Source organism: Oncorhynchus mykiss, chromosome 27 (genome assembly GCF_013265735.2).
Source record: "Oncorhynchus mykiss isolate Arlee chromosome 27, USDA_OmykA_1.1, whole genome shotgun sequence".
Classification (NCBI taxonomy): Eukaryota; Metazoa; Chordata; class Actinopteri; order Salmoniformes; family Salmonidae; genus Oncorhynchus; species Oncorhynchus mykiss.
In genome coordinates, this window is record NC_048591.1 from 5,114,341 (window position 1) to 5,139,220 (window position 24,880).

The 24,880-nt window shown below is 42.4% G+C and overlaps 1 protein-coding gene across 1 annotated transcript in view; it reads left to right on the forward strand.

Annotated features, from left to right (window-relative positions):
• The window catches only part of LOC110507051 (glutamate receptor ionotropic, kainate 4), a 450,996-nt gene that overhangs the window by 234,413 nt on the left and 191,703 nt on the right, over positions 1-24,880 (forward strand). Inside the window, exon 3 of the mRNA XM_036965131.1 lies at positions 4,918-5,051. Coding sequence (XP_036821026.1) covers positions 4,970-5,051 — 82 coding nt within the window. The 5' untranslated portion in view covers positions 4,918-4,969. The remainder of the gene's footprint in view (positions 1-4,917; positions 5,052-24,880) is intronic.

A 24,880-nucleotide genomic window follows, 5' to 3' on the forward strand; every position in this document is an offset into this window, starting at 1 on the left:
ATTAAAATGTTTCCACTCCCTTTTCTTTAGAAACAACTTAAATACATTTTCAAAAACATTTCCATCCTTCTGCATACCCAATTTGAAACTGAATTGAAAAAACCCTTCCAAAGGAAATCCACTATCGCATATAGGCCAAGAACACACATGAGCTGGCCTCACTTATCCGGAACTCCAGTTATAGCCTTATCCAGATACTAAGACTTTTAAAGTGGCCGAATATCTCTAACTGCTTTCCTCAGTACCACAGTCTCCAATGACATTTTGACCAGAGAAAATGTAACCCCTTTTTTTCTGGAAAAGAAATGCACATTTCGTTAACATTTACAATGTTGGCCTCCCGGGTGGCGCAGTGGTTAAGCTGTGCCATCAGAGTCCTTGGGTTCGCGCCCAGGCTCTGTCGTAACCGGCCGCGACCGGGAGGTCCGTGGGGCGACGCACAATTGGCCTAGCGTCGTCCGGGTTAGGCAGGGCTTGGTCGGTAGGGATGTCCTTGTCTCATCGCGCACCAGCGACTCCTGTGGCTGGCCGGGCGCAGTGCGCGCTAACCAAGGTTGCCAGGTGCACGGTGTAGCCTCCGACACATTGGTGCGGCTGGCTTCCGGGTTGGATGCGCGCTGTGTTAAGAAGCAGTGCGGCTGGTTGGGTTGTGTATCGGAGGACGCATGACTTTCAACCTTCGTCTCTCCCGAGCCCGTACGGGAGTTGTAGCGATGAGACAAGATAGTAGCAACTACAACAATTGGATAACACGAAATTGGGGGCGAAAAAGGGGGTAAAAAAATAAAATAAATAAATAAACATTTACAATGTTACCTTTTAATCAGCAGGCCAATAGTATTACTTATATATTGATTTCATTCTATAAGCGTTTTAGCAGTTTCAGAGTGAGGCTGAATGTCTAACAAAACTGAAAACCCCTTACGTTTTTCTGAACATGCGAGAAAAGTTTAGCCATGCACAGAACACATAGTTTCTTCCTGGTCGGTTATCTGTATCTTACCCTTAGAAATTGAAAACACCAATATATTACATTTTGCTTTTCTTCTAACTAATTTTACCAAGTTGGTGATTTCTCATATACGTTTATTTTCCGTCTTTTGACGCTAATAACAACTTCTCCACGTATTTTATCACTACTGAAACTGTTGTTTCAATGCAAAATGATTCCAAGTGGGGCTATTTGTAAATCACATCGGTACCTTACTAGAAGTTAGGTAAAACGTGATCTAGTACGTATTTCATCACATATAAACTGTAATCTCTTTGAACCACTTATTGATCGATCAGAGACTATACACCGCTGGGTGAAAATTCCATTCTTACTAATAACCTCACAACGATTAGTTGTTGCTCTTTTGAAAAAGATGCAAAATCCTGTATAGCGGCATTCTCTGCTACCGCACTAAGTTCCAGGGTCACCTTGCACTCATTCTTCCCCCATACTTGTTAGCTCCTGATCTACCACTTCTTACGCTTAGATATTTTCTATAGCTCTGCTAACCACTCGCACGTCTGCGAGGGCAAGCAGAATCATATCTGTCCCCCATCGTAATGTTTTTTCTGATGATAGAATGCTGACATCAGAACGCTGGTAAATTGAGCTTCTTATTATGGTTTTATGTGATTGTTCCAATTCCTAATTGCCTCCCTGAATCTTTTATTTTATTTATTCTTTTTACCGGGTAATGTTGTCCTCCATTATCCAGTTTGCTCTTTCATATTCAAGCCGAATTTGGTAGAATTCACGTGCGTTTGCTCTTTCATATTCAAGCCGAATTTGGTAGAATTCACGTGGGCTTCTTTCAGCGACTCCATGGCTTTATTAAATTCCGCTATCTCTGTATGCTGGGGAGAAACAGTCCGTTTGTTGCCAAGCCACTATTTATTTTTCTTAAACACTCCCATCGCATTATACACCTTTTATTTACAATTTTCCAAGGTAGAGCTACCCTACTTTCCCAAATAATAATTTATTAGTCATATCACTTAATTTCTCCTATCAAAGCCTACTTTATAATGTCTACACTTTCTTATCTCTTTATTTATCCGCTTGCTATATTCTCTCTTAGCCTATTTTACTGTTTCATTCCTGATTCATGGTTTTAGTGAAACAGTCTCTCCTGTCCTTCAGGCTATTTTTAAATTGCAGCTTCTGTTGCTACAAAGTGCCAGAGTCACCTGCTGTTTTTCCTCCTATTTCGTTACAGGGCAGGTGATATTTTTAAATCCTTTCTTCCTACTTCGCATCCGTTATATACTATCCATGCCTTGTTTAATACAATAGTACCAATAGTACTAACTACAGGTACAGGTACAATGGTCGTTTAACACGTTATCACGTCAATGTTTTATAACTTATTTTTCCCAATATTTATTGATTTTGTTCCTCTTCCCAGTGAGAGTTAAATACACTATCTTTCTCAAATTACACTCAGTTAACTGTCAGAGAGGCCTGCGCATTCCTCTTCCTACCAGTTGGTCACAGACACACAGCCTGTTCTTCCTCTTTTTTTTAAATCTGCTCATTCATCACAAAGAATTGTCATTCATTCATACACACCCTTCGTTTTACCTAAAACGACCTATAGTTTTTCCTACTAACTTATTTCACTTCCTCAACATAAGCCGGAATTTATACTGTAGGATTTTTACCGATATGACGAGACTACTGCCTAACCGGGTCAGCCTGTCTTCATACCCATACCCTTCATAACCATACTTCACTCACCCAATACTGGCCTCTATTTCGTATTAGAGCCTATATTGCGGCCTGTTTAGCTAGACGGAGCGTTTTTATCCGCAGGATTTATTTTGCAGTTGAACCCAGCCAAATCGGGTCAGAGTTCTTCCGCTTCCTATATATTCACCCAAACCGACCCTCCTGTCATGAATAACCCACCTAAGCAGACCCCTTTTCTAATCTCTTTTAATAAAGGGCGGTATTCGTGGATTTTTCTAACTACTTATTTATGCAGATCTCTATTCTTTTAGAGCTGTATTCATAAGTAACCTGTCCATTCAGTCCTTCTACTAATTTTATTGAAGCGGTATTACAGGATTTTTCTACCTACTTTATCTGTTTTGACCGTATGGGCTGTCCCACATATGGCATTTCAGCCATAGAGCGCAAACAACCGCCACACAAGGTCCCCAAATGAATGGTCTGGTGAGGGGGGGCAGTCCGAATCACACACACTCGACCCAAGTCGCTCGCTCAGGTTGATTGGGCTGCGTTGTACACACATCCCATAACAAATCCCGAGACAGTCGAGCCCGGCCAAGCAGAATCAGACGGAACAACTCCCCTCAACCAACCCAAACACGTGGGTCCGTTCGAACCGACCGATCAGAACGAGTGCATGCCCCCTCCGCTAAACGCCCGACACCCGCAAGATTCACAGCCCCTAGTCACTTAGTCCTTACACCTGCACATATATGTTTATTTATCTATTTTTAACAACCCCCAAAATCACACATGCATGCAATTCATTGAATTCAAAAGTTCTTCAACATTTACTGGGTTTTTAGGAAATTTTAAAGAGAGACCTACCAGACTGAACGAAGTAACTTCATTTGCCAGTGCTCTGGAAAAGTGTGTGTTCCGCGGACCATCAGCCCTTCACGCTGAGACAGGATCTCTGAAGCAATCTATACAAACATTTCAACTACGTAAGAACAAGCTTACCTTTTTATAGTTGTGTGGCCACATTTGTTTGCAAGATTGTCCAAAGAAACTATCACCAGCCCGGAACGTCACTCTTGGCGAGCTTGCCAGGAGACCAAGGGATCGCAAAGTTATGTCGTGGAGAATCGTAACAAAATGTAACACTTACAAGAACTTGTGAATTCAATATAGGCTTTTAATACAAACATATCAGAAGCCTAGATGGTCCGCAGAACACACACTTTTCCAGAGCACTGGCTCTGTATTTATACACATACAACATATGTGTCCATCCCGCATGCAAATGAAGTTACTTCCCTCAGTCCATCTGCTACCATTATATCCCAATCTGTGCATCCTGCTTGTTCAGCTCGATAACGCCCATATCTGCTTTCAGTTAAGTTATAATAGTGGCAGGACGTCTTCATGTCCCAAAAATAATACATGCCCATCTTATGCTATGGGCCCCCTTACTTTCAGCCTGGTGTGTTCTTTGGTATGTCTGTCCTTATTAGGACTCGTAGACTATGTGTCTCTTCTCTTCATGTCCTAAAAATATATGCCCTATGTCTATAGTCCATCAGTTGGTCATTTGGCTGACCCCCTCCTTTGTATGTCCCTCTGACCTTGATTTGTCCAGCTGTCCTATGCTCTCATGGCCTTACTCTGGCCTCCTGTCCTATATAATAGACAATGCATTTTACCAGAATGGCAAATGCACTCTAAGTGTATCTTTCTCTTGTGTTACAGTATTATGTTCCTCCCTATATGTACATCTTTCTCCCACACAAGTGGATGCTATGTAGAAGTTGTGACTTGAGAGCCACACCCTTGAATATGGTTCAGTTCTGGTGAAAGCTAATCATGCTTTTAGCAATCAGAAAAGCAACAGGGAAGTGCAATGAGGTAGCGTACCAGATAAATGAAAACGGCTCAATAATTTATTGAGGCTGTGGTGAAGATAGATGAGCGTACAGATGATCGATGGCGGTTGCTTTGTGTTCTCAGTGTGTGTGTATTTGCTTACGTTCAAATGTGCGTGCCTGTGTGGGAGTGCGAATGTGTGTGTGTGTCTGTGCGTGCGAGTCTGTGCGTGTGTGTACATGTGTCTGTGTGTGCCTTCGAGTATGTGTGCGCGCGTCATAGATTCTTCTATTATTTTTCTATGGTGTGCATGCCTATCTGCATGTGTACGTGTGCATGATCCATGCTTCTATATAATCCATACATTTGTGTGTTATGTTCTCCAGGTGGCTGTGACAGGGGGACCCCCGGGGCAGGACCCATGAGGAGTCATAGAAGATGCTCGCAGCCTGGGCGCCTCTGCTCCTCTTAGCCATGTGGGTGAGATGTACCTCCGCTGGGCCGCTCTCCTTCAGAATAGGTAAGTAGTCTGACCTCTGTCCCTGGACCCAGCATGGCTGGAAGGGCACAACTCGTCTCTCCCCTGCCTCTCCTCACTCCTTATTCAAAAGGCGCCATCACAAGAGCTCCTCTACGTGTAATTCTAGGCCTGGTTGAGAGTGTTGACTTGCTCTGACAACTGATTGCTTCCTCAGTGCATCTCAGCAGCACTTTGACGAGAGTTCGGTATCACTCCAATTGTACTGTAACACGAAGAGGCGCTATTTTCTGAGTGTTATATTCTGTCTGCTATTTCTGATGCAGCAGAAAGGTACTTTCTTGTGTGCAACCGGGTACCTTAACCAAATGGCTAGAAAATCTCATTTTCTGCTACCATTTCCCGAGCCGCAGTGAAAAACACAGTGAGTGTCAAAATGAGTCATGATATTATACTTTGCCATAATTGAGTGTTAGCTGGGAAAACCAGTTACCTGTTTAGATACATTTTAGTGTATGGTGTTTACAGGCCCGTACTCATTTTCACACAGAGATGAGAGAGAGGAAATGGTGGGTAAAGATGGAGGACAGGGGTCCTCCTATCATTACATTAATTAGCCGATCCGTAGCCGGCTATCCACCAGCCATAGGGCTGGGTCTGGGGCAGCAGTGACCAGGACATGTCTCTCTCACAGCAGCAGCAGCAGAGGCCACCTCAACATGGGCTGATTTCTCCCAGCAACCACTGTGACGGCAGACGGAGGACAGACAGACTAACAGCAGCATAACAGCAGTCTATATTGATTTCTAGTGTGCCGTAACTTTAAAACAACATGTATATTGGGTAACAAGCCGTGCAGGGATCAGAGAAAGGTCTGGCACTGTGAATGTGCCTTGCCGATCAATTATTAAAGTGCCCAATATGCTCGCAGAGAAACTTCTCAGTTTGCTTTAGTCCATCTCCATGCGATCGCGACAGGGAGCAACAAACACACAGCCTCCCAGCTAGCACATTTGGTTCCTTGGAAGTTGTGGGAACGTACGTTTTGGATTTTCCAATGGTTCTGGGAACAAAGCCAGAAGTTTCCTGACCGGTAAGATGGAAGGTTTTTTAAATGTTTTGAGAACGGAAATTACAGGTTATTTGGTGGCTTTCTTTAAACTTTCAATAAATCTTTTAATACATTTGCTAGATTAGTTTGGGTTAACTGTTTTGAACTCCAAGCACAGATTGGACACATGGGAATGAATTTGCTTTGGCATTAATCATGCAGACGTATTTGTTTTTTATTGTGGCACGGCATTAGTGATATTCAAACCTATGATCTTCATTTTAGTCTATTCAAACACGCCCCATTTCAAAGGAAACAAGCACTCATTTAAGATGAGGTGTGGCCTACATACCTGAGCACACTTAACAAGATAGAGGAGATAGAATGTTGATGCTGAGAAAGGAACGCTAATGTTTTTAAATAACGTTCTTAGAACGTTCTTTGAATGTTACTAATGTTTTCTTGTTGTTTTTATGGAAAGTTTTCTTAATGTTCTGAGAACATGCATTTACAGTGCCTTGCGAAAGAATTCGGCCCCCTTGAACTTTGCGACCTTTTGCCACATTTCAGGCTTCAAACATAAAGATATAAAACTATTTTTTTGTGACGAATCAACAACAAGTGGGACACAATCATGAAGTGGAACGACATTTATTGGATATTTCAAACTTTTTTAACAAATCAAAAAGTAAAAAATTGGGCGTGCAAAATTATTCAGCCCCTTTACTTTCAGTGCAGCAAACTCTCTCCAGAAGTTCAGTGAGGATCTCTGAATGATCCAATGTTGACCTAAATGACTAATGATGATAAATACAATCCACCTGTGTGTAATCAAGTCTCCGTATAAATGCACCTGCACTGTGATAGTCTCAGAGGTCCGTTAAAAGCGCAGAGAGCATCATGAAGAACAAGGAACACACCAGGCAGGTCCGAGATACTGTTGTGAAGAAGTTTAAAGCCGGATTTGGATACAAAAAGATTTCCCAAGCTTTAAACATCCCAAGGAGCACTGTGCAAGCGATAATATTGAAATGGAAGGAGTATCAGACCACTGCAAATCTACCAAGACCTGGCCGTCCCTCTAAACTTTCAGCTCATACAAGGAGAAGACTGATCAGAGATGCAGCCAAGAGGCCCATGATCACTCTGGATGAACTGCAGAGATCTACAGCTGAGGTGGGAGACTCTGTCCATAGGACAACAATCAGTCGTGTATTGCACAAATCTGGCCTTTATGGAAGAGTGGCAAGAAGAAAGCCATTTCTTAAAGATATCCATAAAAAGTGTTGTTTAAAGTTTGCCACAAGCCACCTGGGAGACACACCAAACATGTGGAAGAAGGTGCTCTGGTCAGATGAAACCAAAATTGAACTTTTTGGCAACAATGCAAAACGTTATGTTTGGCGTAAAAGCAACACAGCTGAACACACCATCCCCACTGTCAAACATGGTGGTGGCAGCATCATGGTTTGGGCCTGCTTTTCTTCAGCAGGGACAGGGAAGATGGTTAAAATTGATGGGAAGATGGATGGAGCCAAATACAGGACCATTCTGGAAGAAAACCTGATGGAGTCTGCAAAAGACCTGAGACTGGGACGGAGATTTGTCTTCCAACAAGACAATGATCCAAAACATAAAGCAAAATCTACAATGGAATGGTTCAAAAATAAACATATCCAGGTGTTAGAATGGCCAAGTCAAAGTCCAGACCTGAATCCAATCGAGAATCTGTGGAAAGAACTGAAAACTGCTGTTCACAAATGCTCTCCATCCAACCTCACTGAGCTCGAGCTGTTTTGCAAGGAGGAATGGGAAAAAATGTCAGTCTCTCGATGTGCAAAACTGATAGACATACCCCAAGCGACTTACAGCTGTAATCGCAGCAAAAGGTGGCGCTACAAAGTATTAACTTAAGGGGGCTGAATAATTTTGCACGGCCAATTTTTCAGTTTTTGATTTGTTAAAAAAGTTTGAAATATCCAATAAATGTCGTTCCACTTCATGATTGTGTCCCACTTGTTGTTGATTCTTCTCAAAAAAATACAGTTTTATATCTTTATGTTTGAAGCCTGAAATGTGGCAAAAGGTCGCAAAGTTCAAGGGGGCCGAATACTTTCGCAAGGCACTGTAAATAGGACTTTGAGGAAATCTGCAGAAAACATTATGTTGAATTATTGAAATTCCCACAGAAGAATCTTGTTTTTAACGTTCTCTGAACGTTCTGAGAGCATGACTTTAAACAGAACCATAAGGAAACCTGCAGAAAACATTATGCTCAAGTACTGAAATCTCCACAGAAGAAAGAACATGGTTTCTTAACGTTCTGAGAACATGACTTTAAATAGAACCATAAGGAATCCTGTAGGAAACGTTATGCTGATATACATAAATTCCCACCTATGAAACTTATGGTTCTTAGAATGTTATGTGCTAGCTGGGTCTCCTGCACCATTCCCAGAACGTTGTGGGAAGGTTGTATGCAAATGAACCATCTGACAACCACCTTCTCACCATGCGCTAAGAAACATATGGTCCTTAGAACGTTATGTGCTAGCCGGGTCCCAGAATTCTCTTGGATGATTAGTGAATGCTGTATTATACCTCCTCCTCCTCCTCCTCCTCTGTTTTCTCCTACCTTCCCTCCCACCTTCCCTCCCTCCACCACCTCACATCTCTCTACAAAGGTACCTCCATAATGTTTATTCCCATCTTGTTTTAGTTGATAGTTAATTAGGCGGTCAGGCCTGTGTTTTCCCCCCTCTCTGATGTCAGGCGGCGGGAGCTAGCCGCCGTTGATGCCTGTCAGGGGCACGCCGCGGCGCCGGCATTAGCATCGGGGCTGTTATTTTCACGCCTTTGCCTGCCGCCCACTGCCGCGCTCCAGGAGGGGATATTTAACAACCCTAGTCCCCTCGAGTCCTGCCTGACTACCGGAATGTCACTGTCTGGACTTCCTATGGAATTAATACATTGCAACAGGCCTAAATAGCACCGCTAAGCTAGCATCACACCCCACTGCCAGACAATAGTCAAGATGTTGAGTGCAGGTGAAATGAGGAGAGAAGGATGTTGTCTTTGGTTGAGTCTTAATTCTCCAGCCTTTTCCAGAAGTGTGCACTTGCATACTCCCAGTCAAGGACTTTAGTAAAAAGCATGTGATTGGTGTAAACTTTGGCTGGGGTGAGTTTCCATTCATTGTCAAATTCATGTGAGAAAGTGTGCAAGTGTAAACGTTGGGAGAAGAGTTGGAGCATCGGGATGCAGCACATGCCTCTTTTGTTTGGCAGATTGGTGATAGATTTGCAGAATACAGTATGGTCAGATGATTGAGATGACATGATTGCGACTGGTGTGGTATTTGATTTACCAAGGAGGCTCATAACAGAACCAATTAACCAGTAAGCATGCACTGTTTTGATGATGCTCTTTTTGGGTGGGATAGATGAGAGGAGTCCATCCAGAGATCCAGCTGATGATGTCATGAAAGTTGGAAAGGTATAACTATCCCAAATACACTGTCATTCTGTTAGACAGGTGTCATCCAACCTCCTTGATTTCACTAGCTGAAATTCGTATTGCCTACATACAGTATTTCTAATTGAAATGTACAATATGCAATCTTAAATCGCTAGAACAATGTTGCTATGTGATTCCAAAACAGCGTTATACAAAAAAAAAGCTTGATGTTTGAATTTGCCTCATCTTTGCTGTGTTACATTCATTGACTGTGTTTCCAAGGAGTTATTTTCAGTTCCGCAGACAAAGTTAATCATTAGTCAGATTAACCAATTATGGCACCGGAGGAGATGGCTGCCATTTTATGGGCTCCTAGCCAATTGTGCTCTTCTGTTTGTTTGCGTTTGTAACTTTTTTTGAACATTAATGTTTCACCACCATCTTTTATGACCGAAAAGAGCTTCTGGAAATCAGAACATCCATTTCCTCTAAAGAATCGGAGGCAAAATATTTGCCCCAAAACCCCATCATTAGCATGAAGAGGAGACGCCAATTCAGGAGCAGCAGATCCGGGTGCTTGGTGAGAATTAGTTGGCAAGTGGATAATCTGCCTTTACCATCCATCCTACTGGCGAACGTGCAATCACTGGAGAATAAACTGTAATATATTATGTTTTAACGAGTCATGGCTGAACGAGGACATGGATAATATACAGTTGGCTGGGTTTTCCGTTCATCGGCAAGACAGAACAGCAACCACTGGTAAGACGAGGGGTGGTGTTCTGTGTATATTTGTCAACAACAGCTGGTGCGCGATCTCTAACATTAAGGAAGTCTTGGGGTTTTGCTCACATGAGGTGAGATGCTCTGGAATGCTGGCCTTCTAGGCAGAGTTCCTCTGTCCAGTGTCTGTGTTCTTTTGCCCATCTTAAGCTTTTCTTTTTATTGGCCAGTCTGAGGTATGGCTTTTTCTTTGCAACTCTGCCTAGAAGGCCAGCATCCCGGAGTTGCCTCTTCAATGTTGACGTTGAGACTGGTGTCTTGTGGGTACTATTTAATGAAGCTGCCAGTTGAGGATTTGTGAGGAGTCTGTTTCTCAAAATAGACACTCTAATGTACTTGTCATCTTGCTCAGTTGTGCACCGGGGCCTCCCACTCCTCTTTCTATTATGGTTAGAGCCAGTTTGCCCTGTTCTGTGAAGGGAGTAGTACACAGCGGTGTACGAGATCTTACATTTCTTGGAAATTTCTAGCATGGAATAGCCTTCAATTCTCAGAACAAGAATAGAGTGACGAGTTTCAGAAGAAAGGTCTTTGTTTCTAGCCATTTTGAACCTGTAATCAAACCCACAAATGCTGATGCTCCAGATACTCAACTAGTCTAAAGAAGGCCAGTTTTATTGCTTCTTTAATCAGGACAACAGTTTTCAACTGTGCTAACATAATTGCAAAAGGGTTTTCTAATGATCAATTAGCCTTTTAAAATTATAAACTTGGATTAGGTAACACAACGTGCCATTGGAACACAGGAGTGATGGATGCTGATAACGGGCCTCTGTACACCATAAAAAATCTGCGTTTCCAGCTACAATTGTCATTTACAACGTTAACAATGTCTACACTGTATTTCCGATCAATTTGTTGTTAATCAATTTTTTGGTCCATTACATTTTCTTTCAAAAACAAGGACATTTGTAAGTGACCCCAAACTTTTGAATGGTGGCATACACACACACGCACACACACATATATACACATACACGTACACACACACACACACCTCCCTGCAGTGTTTAATAGAGATTTCTCTCCTGGTAAATGCCCTGTATGAGTGACAGACTCAGTGCAGCATGAATGACAGATGACCCTCTTTCTGCTTACTCTCCCCCGGATGGAGGCATACAGTCTGCGACTCACTCATCAGCGCCTCATATCAATTTGCCCGCGCTGCACACTGCAGCGGCGTCACACCACATGTAGCTGCTCCGTGGGGAACTAGCTCGATCTAACTGCTATAAAGACGAACACTGGAGGTGGCCTACAACATACCGTACTGTCGGCTCCCTGCTTTAATATGGACAAATGTGTTGAGCGGTGGCTTGCGGTGGCAGCCAAGCAGACGCATGTGTTTTATATCATAGCGGGCGACGTTAACCTACATGGTCTCCTTTCAAGACATGCACAGGTAGCGGTTGTGACAGTGGGGAAAATGTGTGCCCGTTCGAGCGGATGGGATTCACTGTAATCAGCCTGCAGGGAGGTAGACTAACCCAGAAAAGAGGAAGAGAGAAGAAACGAGGGAGGAGAGGAATACTGTAGTAGCTACTCCAGCCATTGGCCATGAGAACGAAGACAACAGTTTCAAGTCATGTTTGTGCTGATGTTGCACTGCTGGCGATGCTTCTCTGGGTTCTGATCTGGTTAAAAATGAATGATCTTGGTTATTAGGCCTGTATCACAACAGGTGGGTATCAATATATTGATTCACAGATGGAGATGATACATATGTATCATGCTAACATCCCCGTATCGCTACATATCATTCAACAAATGAACTCAATATAGTACTCAATAAATGATACCCTCACTCATCAATAAATCATAATGCACAATGTAAAGTATTATTCATGACAAGGGTCACAGTAAATGGTGGTAGGGAGGTTTTGGTCTGGGGCCAACATTTGAGCATCACTACTCTACAGTACAGCAGCCTGGTGCCAGATCTGGCAAGACTGGACAAACAGATCTGAACTAGGCTAAGCGAAACCTGTCCTTAAAACCTTTTCTTGACATCATTCCATGTGGTTCTTGTTGTCTTTATGTTCAGTGTTTACACAGTGCCAGTCAAAAGTTTGGACACCGACTCATTCAAGGGTTTTTCTTATCTTAATTTGACTATTTTCTACATTGTAGGATTTTTTTTTTAATTGAACTAATTTGTATTTACAATAATTAGTGAAGACAACAAAACTATGAAATAATGCATATGGGATCACATACAGTGGCAAGAAAAAAATATGTGAACCCTTTGGAATTACCTGGATTTCTTCATACATTTGTCCTAAAATTGTATCTTGATCTAAGTCACAACAATGGACAAACAGTGTGCTTAAACTGATAACGCATAACTTATTGTATTTTTCTTGTCTATACTGAATACATCATTTAAACATTCACAGTGTAGGTTGGGAAAAGTATGTGAACCCCTAGGCTAATGACATCTTCAAAGCTAATTGGAGTTAGGATTCAGCTAACCTGGAGTCCAATCATTGAGCAGAGATTGAACATGTTGGTTAGAGCTGCCCTGCCATATAAAAAACAATCACAACATTTGAGTTTGCTATTAACAAGAAGCATTGCCTGTTGTGAACCATGCCACGAACAAAAGAGATATTAGAAGACCTAAGATGAAGAATTATTGACTTGCATAAAGCTGGAAAGAGTTACAAAAGTGTTTCTAAAAGCCTTGATGTTCATCAGTCCACAATAAGACAAAGTGTCTATAAATGAAGAAAGTTCAGCACTGTTGCTACTCTCCCTAGGAGTTGCCGTCCTGCAAAGATGGCTGCAAGAGCACAGCGCAGAATGCTCAATGAGATTAACAAGAATCCTAGTGTCAGCTAAAGATTTACAGAAATCTCTGGAACATGCTAACATCTCTAGTGACAAGTCTACGATATGTAAAACACTAAACAAGAATGGTGTTCATGGGAGGACCCCATGGAAGAAGCCACTGCTGTCCAAAAAAAACATTGCTGCACGTTTGAAGTTCGCAAAAGAGCACCTGGATGTTCCACGGCTTGCTGGCAAAATATTCTGTGGACAGATGAAACTAAAGTTAAGTTGTTTTGAAGGAACACACAACACTATGTGTGGAGAAAAAAAGGCACAGCACACAAACATCAAAACCTCATCCCAATTGTAAAGTATGGTGGAGGGAGCATCATGGTTTGGGACTGCTTTGCTGTCTCAGGGCCTGGACAGCTTGCTATCGTCGAAAGAAAAATTAATTCCCAAGTTTATCAAGAAATGTTGCAGGTGTTGTAGGCCACCTCCAGTGTAAGGCAATCTTTCCGAAAATTGAAACTCAACAGAAGTTGGGTGATGCAACAGGACAACAACCCAAAACACAGAAGTAAATCAACAACAGAATGGCTTCAACAGAAGAAAATTTGACTTTTGGAGTGGCCCAGTCAGAGTCCTGACCTCAACCCGATTGAGATGCTGTGGCATGACCTCAAGAGAACGGTTAACACCCAACATCCCAAGAATGTTGCTGAACTGAAACAGTTTTGTAAAGAGGAATGGTCCAAAATTCCACCTGACCGTTGTGCAGGTCTGATCCGCAACTACAGAAAATGTTTGGTTGAGGTTTTTGCTGCCAAAGGAGGGTCAACCAGTTATTAAATCCAATGATTCACATACTTTATCCAACCTACACTGTGGATTTTTATACGGTGTGTTCAATAAAGACATGAAAAATTATATTTGTTTGTGTGTTATTAGTTTAAGCAGACTGGGTTTGTCTAATGTTGTTACTTAGATGAAGATCAGATCACATTTTATGACCAATTTATGCAGAAATCCAGGTAATTCCAAAGGGTTCACATACTTTTTCTTGCCACTGTAGTTAACAAAAAAGTATTAAACAAATCAAATGTATTTTAGATTATTTTAATGTAGCCACCCTTTGACTTGATGACAGCTTTTCACACTCTTTGCACACACATTGTCTCTACCCGCTTCACCTGGAATGCTTTTCCAACAGTCTTGAAGGAGTTCTGATGTATGCTGACTACTTGTTGGCTGCTTTACCTTCACTCTGCGGTCCAACTCATCCCAAACCATCTCAATTGGGTTGAGGTCGGGTGATTATGGAGGCCAGGTCATCTGATGCAGCACTCCATCACCCTAGTTTCATCATAGCGCTTGATGGTTTTTGCGACTGCACTTGAAGAAACTTTAAAAGTTCTAGACATTTTCCAGATTGACTGACCTTCATGTCTTAAAGTAATGATGGACTGTCATTTCTCTTTGCTTATTTGAGCTGTTGTTGCCATAATATGGACTTGGTCTTTTACCAAATAGGGCTATCTTCTGTATACCACCTCCTACCTTGTCACAACACAACTGACTAGCTCAAACACATTAAGAAGGAAATAAATTCCAGAAATGAACTTTTAACAAGGCACACTTGTTAATTGAAATGAATTACAGGTGACTACCTCATGAAGCTTGTTGAGAGAATGCCAAGAGTGTGCAAAGCTGTCATCAAGGCAAAGGGTGGCTACTTTGAAGAATCTCAAATATAAAATATATTTTGATTGGTTTAACACTCTTTTGGTTACTACATGATTCCGAAGGTGTTATTTCATAGTTCTGATGTCTTCACTATTATTCTACAATATAGAAAATAGTACAAATAAAGAAAAATCCTGGAATGAGTTGATGTGTCCAAACTTTTGGCTGGTACTGTACATCTATTGGTTCTTGTCCTGTTTTCATTGGGTCCTGTCCAGTAATAACTTACATTAAATGTTTAATGGGACACAGTCAATCAGTCCAATCACAGAATCCCACATTAACTTCTGAATTGTTATTAGACTCTTGTCCATGGCCTTGGTTACAGTGTGTTTTTGGGTGCTGACCAATCGATGACAATAACCATAATGGTGGTATTCTGAGTATTTAAGCTTCATACATTTAACTATAAGAAGCTGATGAATGGGTGAACTGTGACATATCTTTGAGCATGGAAATAAACGCCTCATTGTCTGAATGTGGGTGGAATAGAAAGTCATCTGGATAAAAGAGAGGAAGACATATTTCTCTGTCACGAAATATACCTTTTAACAAACCAGTTAGGCTTGATGACGTGTTATTGTCAGGGTATGCTGGATGTGTTTCACATTATATCCATGAACCATATAATCGAGCTATGTGAAAACCTGCTCTCGGAATAGAGGTGAAGCTCTGGTGAGAAGTGGAACAAAAGGAAATGACAACAGCCATTCACAAATGAGCAAAGTGAACCGTTTTGTTATTAACACGTTCCATGGCGGATGTGTCTAAACGAACGACCCATTTCATCCCGTTCCTCTCGCACACACACTTGACAACTATTCGCGTTGCTCTGCCCCTCTGAATTGTATTTCTCCAAGGAGATTATCAATGCAGAGTGACCTAACTGTCTCCTATTTCTCTCGCATCTTTTTGTTTTGCAGCACAGGTCCCCCCGCATGTGAATGTCTTGGTTGCGTGCTGGAGACATCTCATGTTGTTAAGGGAAGCAAGGTCGGACATACTGTAGATAGTGTCACACTACACTTCAAGTAAAAAATGATCAGGCGGTCCAATTTAGGCAAAATAAAGTGTGTTATTTCACTCTCGAAGATTAGTAATAAACTATATATACAAAAGTATGTGGACAAATTAATGGATTCGGCTATTTCAGCCACACCCGTTGCCGACAGGTGTATAAAATCGAGCACACAGCCATGCAATCTCCATAGACAAACATTGGCAGTAGAATGACCTTACTGAAGAGCTCAAGTGACTTTCAACGTGGCACCGTCATAGGATGCCACTTTTCCAACAAGTCAGTTCTTCAAATGTATGCCCTGCTAGAGCTGACCGGTCAACTGTAAGTGCTGTTATTGTGAAGTGGAAACGTCTAGGAGCAACAACAGCTCAGCTGCGAAGTGGTAGGCCACACAGGCTCATAGAACGGGACCGCCGAGTGCTGAATCCTGTAGCGCGGAAAAATCATCTGTCCTCGGTTGCAACACTCACTGAGTTCCAAATTGCCTCTGGAAGCAACGTCAGCACAATAACTGTTCATCGGGAGCTTCATGAAATGGGTTTCCAAGGCCAAGCAGCCGCACACAAGCCTAAGATCACCATAGGCAATGCCAAGGGTCGGCTGGAGTGGTGTAAAGCTTGCCTCCATTGGACTCTGGAACAGACATTGGAGACGATTCCGTGTTTCCAACCTTGTGGCAAAAGTTTGGCGAAGGCCCTTTCCTGTTTCAGCATGACAATGCCCCCGTGCACAAAGTGAGGTCCATACAGAAATGGTTTGTCGAGATCGGTGTGGAAGACCTTGACTGAAGAGCCTTCCCAGAAGAGTGAAGGCTGCTATACTCCATGTTAATGCCCATGATTTTGGAATGAGATGTTTGACGAGCAGGTGTCCGCATACTTTTGGTCATGTAGTGTAGTTGTCATGGAAAGTGAGAGGTCACGGGCGGACTGTGACAAAAATTCAGCCCTAGCATTTTAGCCACACCATCCCACATCACCGTGCGTGCACCCCGCCCCCCACGCTACTTACACACACGGGCAGTAAATCTACTGACACATGACATAGGCAGTACGCTATAGTACAGCATTTCTCAACTGTTACTGGTGAAACATAGTTCTCCTCCTTTTTTAGCAAGCTCTTTTTAACCAGCTCATGTTTAAGACAAGTATAACATATAAAAGCATCACTGGAGACACAAGTCACCACTATAGCCGTGCCTCTGTTGCCTCCCTGTTGTGCAGTCCGTTTCTGCATCTTCTCTGCTGTCACTCTGTCTGTCTGTCACTGTCTGCCACTCCTAAGTGTTAATTGCTATTACATATTCAGCCAACATATTAAGGAACTGGTCGTACATCTGTGTCTTTCTGTTTTCTTCCTTGCCGCCACTGCACTCGCCTCTGAGCTGTCTCTGCTAAGCCTAGCTTCCTTTCCCACAGCTGTGATACCAGAGGACTAGATTATTATTATTCGATTATTATTTTTGTTGTTGAATAAATGCCTAATAGATGACTATTGGCTCATAATAACTTATAAAATCATAACTACATAGAATCACAATTTATATTGCAAATATAAGCGCCTGGCTTTCATATATCCTAAGGGTTAAGTACTATTATCGGCAGTGCATCTCTCTCTCTCTTTCTCTCATTCTCTCGCTCTCTCTCTTGCTCTCTCTCTCTCTCTCTTGCTCTCTCTCTCTCTCTCTCTCTCTCGCTCTCTCTCTCTCTCCTTCCTACCTCCACTGCACATTTGGAAAGTATTCAGACCCCTTAACTTTTTACACATTTTGTTACGTTACAGCCTTATTCTATAATGGATTAAATAAATACATTTCTCATCAATCTACACACAATACCCCATAATGACAAAGCGAAAAAAGTTGTACAATATTTTAGCTACATTTTTTTTTAAACAGAAATACCTTATTTACATAAGTATTCCGAAATATGCCATAAGACTCGAAATTGAGCTCAGGTGCATCCTGTTTCCATTGATCATTCTTGAGATGTTTCTGCAACTTGATTGGAGTCCACCTGTAGCAATTTCAATTGATTGGACATGATTTGGAAAGGCATACTGTCTATATTATGTCCCAACTTGTCAATGCATGTCAGAGCATAAACCAAGCCATGAGGCCGAAATAATTGTCCTTAGAGCTCCGAGACAGGATTGTTTCGAGGCACAGATCTGGGAAAGGATACCAAAACATTTCTGCAGCATTGAAGGTCACCAAGAACACAGTGGCCTCCATTATTCTTATATGGAAGATATTTGGAACGACCAAGAATCTTCCTAGAGCTGGCCGCCGGCCAAATTGAGTAATCGGTGGAGAAAGCCATTGGTCAGGAAGGTAACCAAGAATCCGATGGTCACTCTGACAGAGCTCCAGAGTTCCTCTGTGGAGATGGGAGAACCTTCCAGAAGGACAAACATCTCTGCAGCACTCTGCCAATCAGGCCTTTATGGTAGTGGCCAGACGGAAGCCACTTCTTAGTAAAAGGCACATTACAGCCCGCTTGGAGTTTGCCAAAAGGCACCTGAAGGACTCTCAGACCATGAGAAACAAGATGCCCTGATCTGATGAAACCAAGATGGAACACTTCGGGCTGGATGCCAAGCATCACGCCTGGAGGAAACCAGGCACCACTCATCACCTGGCAAATACCATCCCTACGGTGAAGCATGGGGTTGGCAGCATCATCATGTTTTTAGCGGCAGGGACTGGGAGACTAGTCAGGATTGAGGGAAATACGAATGGAGCAAAGTACAGAGAGATGCTTGATGAAAACCTACTCCAGAGCGCTAAGGACCTCAGACTGGGTCAAAGGTTCATCTTCCAACAGGACAACAACCCTAAGCACACAGCCAAGACAACACAGGAGTGGCTTCGGGACAAGTCTCTGAATGTCCTTGATTGGCCCGGACTTGAACCCGATCGAACCTCTCTGGAGAGACCTGAAAATAGCTGTGCAGCAATGCTCCCCATCCAACCTGACAGAGCTTGAGAGGATCTGCAGATAATAATGTGAAAAACTCCCAAATACAGGTGTGCCAAGCTTGTAGCATCATACCCAAGAAGACTCGAGGCTGTAATTGCTGCCAAAGGTGCTTCAACAAAGTACTGAGTAAATGGTCTGAATACTTATGTAAATGTCATTATTTTTATTTCTAAAAACCTGTTTTGCTTTGTCATTATGGTGTACTGTGTGTGGAATGATGAGGGGGAAAACAAGTTAATCCATTTTAGAATAAGGCTGTAAAAATGTACAAAATGTAGAAAAAGTCAAGTGGTCTGAATATTTTCCAAATGCACTTTATACACTGACTATACCAAACATTAGGAACACCTTCCTAATATTGAGTTGCACCCTTTTGCCCTCAAAACAGCCTTAATCCATTGAGGCATGGCCAGTACAAGGTGTCGAAAGAGTTCCACAGGAATGCTGGCCCATGTTGACTCCAATTCTTCCCACAGTTGTGTCAAGTTGGCTGGATCTCCTTTGAGTGTTGGACTATTCTTGATACACACGTGAAACTGTTGAGCGTAAAAAACCCAGCAGCATTGCAGTTCTTGACACAAACCGGTGTGCCTGGCACCTACTACGAAAGGCACTTAAAGGCACACACATACACAATTCATGTCTAAATTGTCTCAATGCTTAAAAATCCTTATTTAACCTGTTTCCTCCCCTTCATCTACACTGATTGAAGTGGATTTAACAAGTGACATCAATAAGGAATCATAGCTTTCACCTGGATTCGCCTGGTAAGTCTAGGTCATGGAAAGGGCAGGTGTGATTTCTTCAAACCTAGCTGCTTACCTATTGCAGATTCAGTCTTCCCAGCCTGGTGCAGGTCTACAATTTTGTTTCTGGTGTCCTTTGACAGCTCTTTGGTCTTGGCCATAGTGGAGTTTGGAGTGTGACTGTTTGAGGTTGAGGACAGGTGTCTTTTATACTGATAACAAGTTCAAACAGGTGCCATTAATACAGGTAACGAGTGGGGGACAGAGGAGCCTCTTAAAGAAGAAGTTACAGGTCTGTGAGAGCCAGAAATCTTGCTTGTTTGTAGGTGACCAAATACTTATTTTCCACCATCATTTGCAAATAAATTCATTAAAAATCCTACAATGTGATTTTCTGGATTTTCTTTTCTCATTTTGTCTGTCATAGTTGAAGTGTACCTATGATGAAAATTACAGGCCTCTCATCTTTTTAAGTGGGAGAACTGGTGGCTGACTAAATACTTTTTTGCCCCACTGTATAAACACCTAGACTAGAAAACCCCCTTAGACATACAAAAACTAAACAAACCACCCTCGTCACACCCTGAACTAACCAAAAGAATAAAGATAACTAAGGTCAGGGCGTGACAGCGGGGATTGTGGTGATATAACTCCCTGCTATCAACCAATCAGCATTTGGTAAAGTTTTTATAAATTATAAATAGCACTCACTTCAGATTCAGGACTGCAGAAAAAAGAAGAAACCCACACACTGCTCTTGATAGTATCACTGCTCTATAATAAGCTTTACGCATCGGCCTCAAGGCCTGAGCTTATTAAAGAGCAGTGATACTATCAAGAGCAGTGTGCAGGTTTCTTCTCTTTTTGCATCTGATTCAACTGTTACCATGCACCTGTAACAAAGATAGCTCAGATGTGCGAGTGCCTTGTGAATTTTGAGATCAAGGACTGCAAAAAGATTAGTAAAGGTTTTATTAATGTGGGAGTAAGGATTAATACACGGGCAACACACAATTTATAAATGCCTTATAAATGGTTTATTACGGACCCTTAAAATAAAGTCTTACCCATCCTAGTTGTGAATGAATAAACACATATTAGACAAAAAATAAAATCACTGAATAAATTCAGTATAGATGACCGTTGGCTTATATAATACCTTAAAATAGCCTAACTACATATTTCAAATTAGTGCCTGTCATGTGTTCCCCCATGCCCACTTAGCTAAAGGCTACATGTAATTCAATAGAAGAAAAGAAGAGAAAGAGACTGTCAGTTCCTTAGTGTTTGGCTTCATAATACAGCCAATGGCTACATTAAGGAACTGACAGTCTTTTCCCTCTCGCTCTGATTTCTTCTATTAAACTCCATATTAAACCTTCTTTGTTTGTCATACAACGATGCCGAGACTAGCTTATGTGGATGCAGATAGATTTACGGCATTGTTCTTCGTTTGACAGTGCCACTGATGCGTATCGTTCGGCCACAAAGTGAATGAAATAGGCGGGAAATAGGCAGAACTTTCCAGCCTACTGTGGCGGTGGCTATGTAATGTAATACAACACCAAAGTCACTCGTTACTACAACTCATAAACGAAGACCCACTCGCTGGCTAAAAAGACAGATTCAGAAGCGAATAAACATTGATAAAACAAGTAAAATACACAGACAGTCCCCAAATTGAACAGAGGATTATTTAGCAATTAGTATGCATTAATTCAATGTTTCATTGCAATAGTTTATGACTTGTATTTAATAAAAAAGCAGTAGCACTGCATTTAATGTCAAATAGATGGTTATTGGCTTACTGTATGTGTTATAGAAGCCAATCAATGTTTTTAGGCTATTGCAAGTTAATGCCTGTCATATGCGTTTCTCCAAATCCCCCCTTCCCTAATTAGGCCTGAGTGTTAATATTAGCCTACTATTTCATATGATAAACAGCCAAAATATTATCTGGCAGCAGTAGGCTAAATCTGTGTCAGTATGTGCATCTTCCTCTTCTCAAATATATAATGACACCAGAGAAATTCCTCAAAAATAATTGTAAAAAACTTAACAAGCCCATGTGCCGCCGGGCCGTGTCCCTTTTTAAAATTTCGACCTGCCCACCCAACAAAAAGATGGTTCGGCCCATCTGGAACTTGCCAGAATTGCCAGATGGTCAATCCGTCCATGTAAGAGGTGTTTGATTAATGGTGCCTGACGTTTGCGACGACACGATACCACAAAATTGGGGAGGAAAAGTGGTAAAAACAAAAAAGAAGCCATGACTAAAATGCTAGCAGGAGATAGTCAGTCACTGTTGAACCCTGACTTCCTTGCAAGGTGACACCACTGCCAAGTAGCTGGCCATGTGAATAGAAATAAGGGGCCATCGGAACAGGGTAAAGCCAGACCCACCCTGTTTGGTCACAGGGTAGGTCTATCTATTGGCAGTGGTGTCACCTTGCAAAGAAGTCAGGGTCCAACAGTGACTGACTATCTCCTGCTAGCATTTTAATCATGGCTTCTTTTGTTTACCACTTTTCCTCCCCATTCGGTAGCTACAGTCTTGTCCCATCGCTGCAACTGCCATGCGGACTCGGGAGAGGCGAAGGTCGAGAGCCGCACCTCCTCCGAAACACAACCCAGCCAAGCCGCACTGCCCGCTTAACCCAGAAGCCAGCCACATCAATGTGTCAGAGGAAACGCTGTGCACCAGGCGACAGTGTCAGCGTGCATTGCACCCGGCCCACCACAGAAGTCGCTAATGCGCAAGAACATCCCTTCCGGCCAAACCCTCCCCTAACCCGGACGACGCTGGGCCAATTGTGCACCACCCCATAGGTCTCTCGGTTGCGGCCGGCTGCAACAGAGCCTGGACTCGAACCAGGATCTCTAGTGGCTGCGACCTTAGACCACTGTGCCACTCGGGAGGCTACTCATGGCTTTTCACATGCAGGCTGGTTGAAAAGTGTTGGGCTATCATGGCAGGACATATTACTTTTCACGTTTTTTTTCCTTCAACCTTAGCCTATGTGTATTTAAAACAGACAGCTCCAAAGATAGCAAAAGTTGTTTGTTTTGGAAGTCCAAAAATGGATGTACCAATCCCAGATTGCGCCTTCAACTTTCAATTAAAGTCTCGGGACATGCTGCTTTAGGTTGGTGTCCTCTAGTTTGGAATTAAACTCGTACCACAGATAATGTAGTCTCTAGTCATCTGTTGGGTTTCAAAACTAATTAGTATTTCTATTCTGCATGCAGTATTAAAACAAATGGGATCCCAATAACCTTTGTTCCTGTAAATTCAATCACTGACTCATTACCCCGATGCCAATTTGTAAAAGTCTGTCTCTTACTGGAATGCTATAGATAGTGTGGAAATAGGTGTCGATTACATCTATCCAGGAAGCAAAGATAATCATTCCATCACTCTCACATTGGGCAGTTTCTAGCCACATATCTGAATAAAGTGGAGTAGAGGTTCTCTTTAATAACTAATGTGTGTCGGTTAAGAGAAGTGTGTCTTCAATATGTTGCGGTAGAACATTCTATTCAATTCCATACACTTTACTTGTCCCCTTAGAGCATTACAATCAGGGCCATAGCGGTCCGATACACACAACCACACAGGCACAAGAGTACATTAAGAGTACACAGACTACAACAATGACTTGAAAGTGCAAGGCCAATAAATATCAAAAAGTAAATCTTCTACAGTAGCTTTTTAAACTCGACCTCTCTGGGAAGCAAATGGTAGCAGCTGGTACACAGCGTGTGGTCTAACTTCTCATCACATCGCAGGACACTCGGCTCAACTGATCGTGATACTGTCGAGCAGGTTCCCTTGTGGTCAACCGATTTCTTTTTTTTCTCTTCTTCTCACAAAACCACTCTATTCTCCGCAGTTTAGGAGAGGGGGATTGGAGACGTGGAGGGGGACGGGCGGTCAAAGCTATACGCTAGATAGAGCAAGGGGATGGAGATGAGGAGGCGGCTGAGGTGAAATGAAAGGAAAAACTGTGTGAAAGAGATAGAAAGGAGGGGGGGGGGGGAGAGATGTCATATGTCTGTCTTTTCCGCGGCCCCGCAGCGATGCAGCCATCCTCTGGTGGACGGTATTCCGCCCTGAGGGAGAGGCAATCTCTCAGCGGGTGTCATTACCTGTAATTCAAGCTAACTGAGGAAGCAGATAGACATTGGCGGTGGGGCTGACAAACAGGCTCTCAGACGGAAGGGGTAAGGGAACAACGGAATAATACGGCACTGGAAAACTAAATATACTCAAAGGGGGAAATACAAAGCCATACGTGTGCATTGTATTTTAATACTCATACTAAACACAATGGATTTTGTTAACATCTCTCAATAGGAATGGGAAATGGTATATCCTCTGAGGACATGAAATGTTGATTTTCACCTTTGTGCTCAATGCCATCCTCACGGACAGGCAGACGCGCTTGCGAGCATAGCTTAACTTGTTGTCAAAAAGGAACGTTCTGCAGGCTGGTTTTCAGGTTGACCCAGTCATGCTCTGACAGGGTGCCTGCATTTCTTGACAGTTGGTAAATGTACTTTCATTATTCAAATAAAAGACCTCGCCTTTTGACAAGAGCCCTATATGCCCCCATTGGCCCTGGTCAAACGTAGTGCACTCTTGAGGGAAATAGGGTGCCATTTGGGATGCAGGCTCGGATAGAGTAGTGCCATGCTTCATTAAGGTTTAATCCAAGGTACTGAAAGCGGTTGTTCTACCGCCTGTCTATGAGCAGTGAGAGGTGTGATCATGTCACTGAGGTCAAGTCCACTCCAAGCCTTCCAGAAAGGGGTCTGGTGGAGGAGAGAAGATTACTTTGGTCTATTGGAAATATCAGTCAATTGTTAAAGACCAATGTAAGTCCATGTGGGGCAGAGGAGTGGTGGTTTTGTGCTATGAGCTGGTTCCAAGTCAAGTGGAGAGACTCACTGTGAAGAACTGCTATAGATGTCAACTGGTGCAGAGAGAGCAAGGGACACAAATCAATAGTTCAAGGAAATGCTTGAACTTAAAATGGTTGACATTAATTTCGTGCAACACGCTTAATGGATAAAACTGCAAATACAGTGTGTGTAGAATTATAATTGTTTGTTTAAAAAGTTTAGGATATGAAGTACATTATTAAAACGTCTTATGGCTTGGGGGCAGTATTTCGAAGTCTGGATGAGAAGCGTGCCCAAAGTAAACTGCCTGTTAACTCAGGCCCGGAAGCTAGAATATGCATATAATTGGTAGATTGTGATAGAAAACACTCTAAAGTTTGCAAAACTGTTAAAATAATGTATGTGAATAT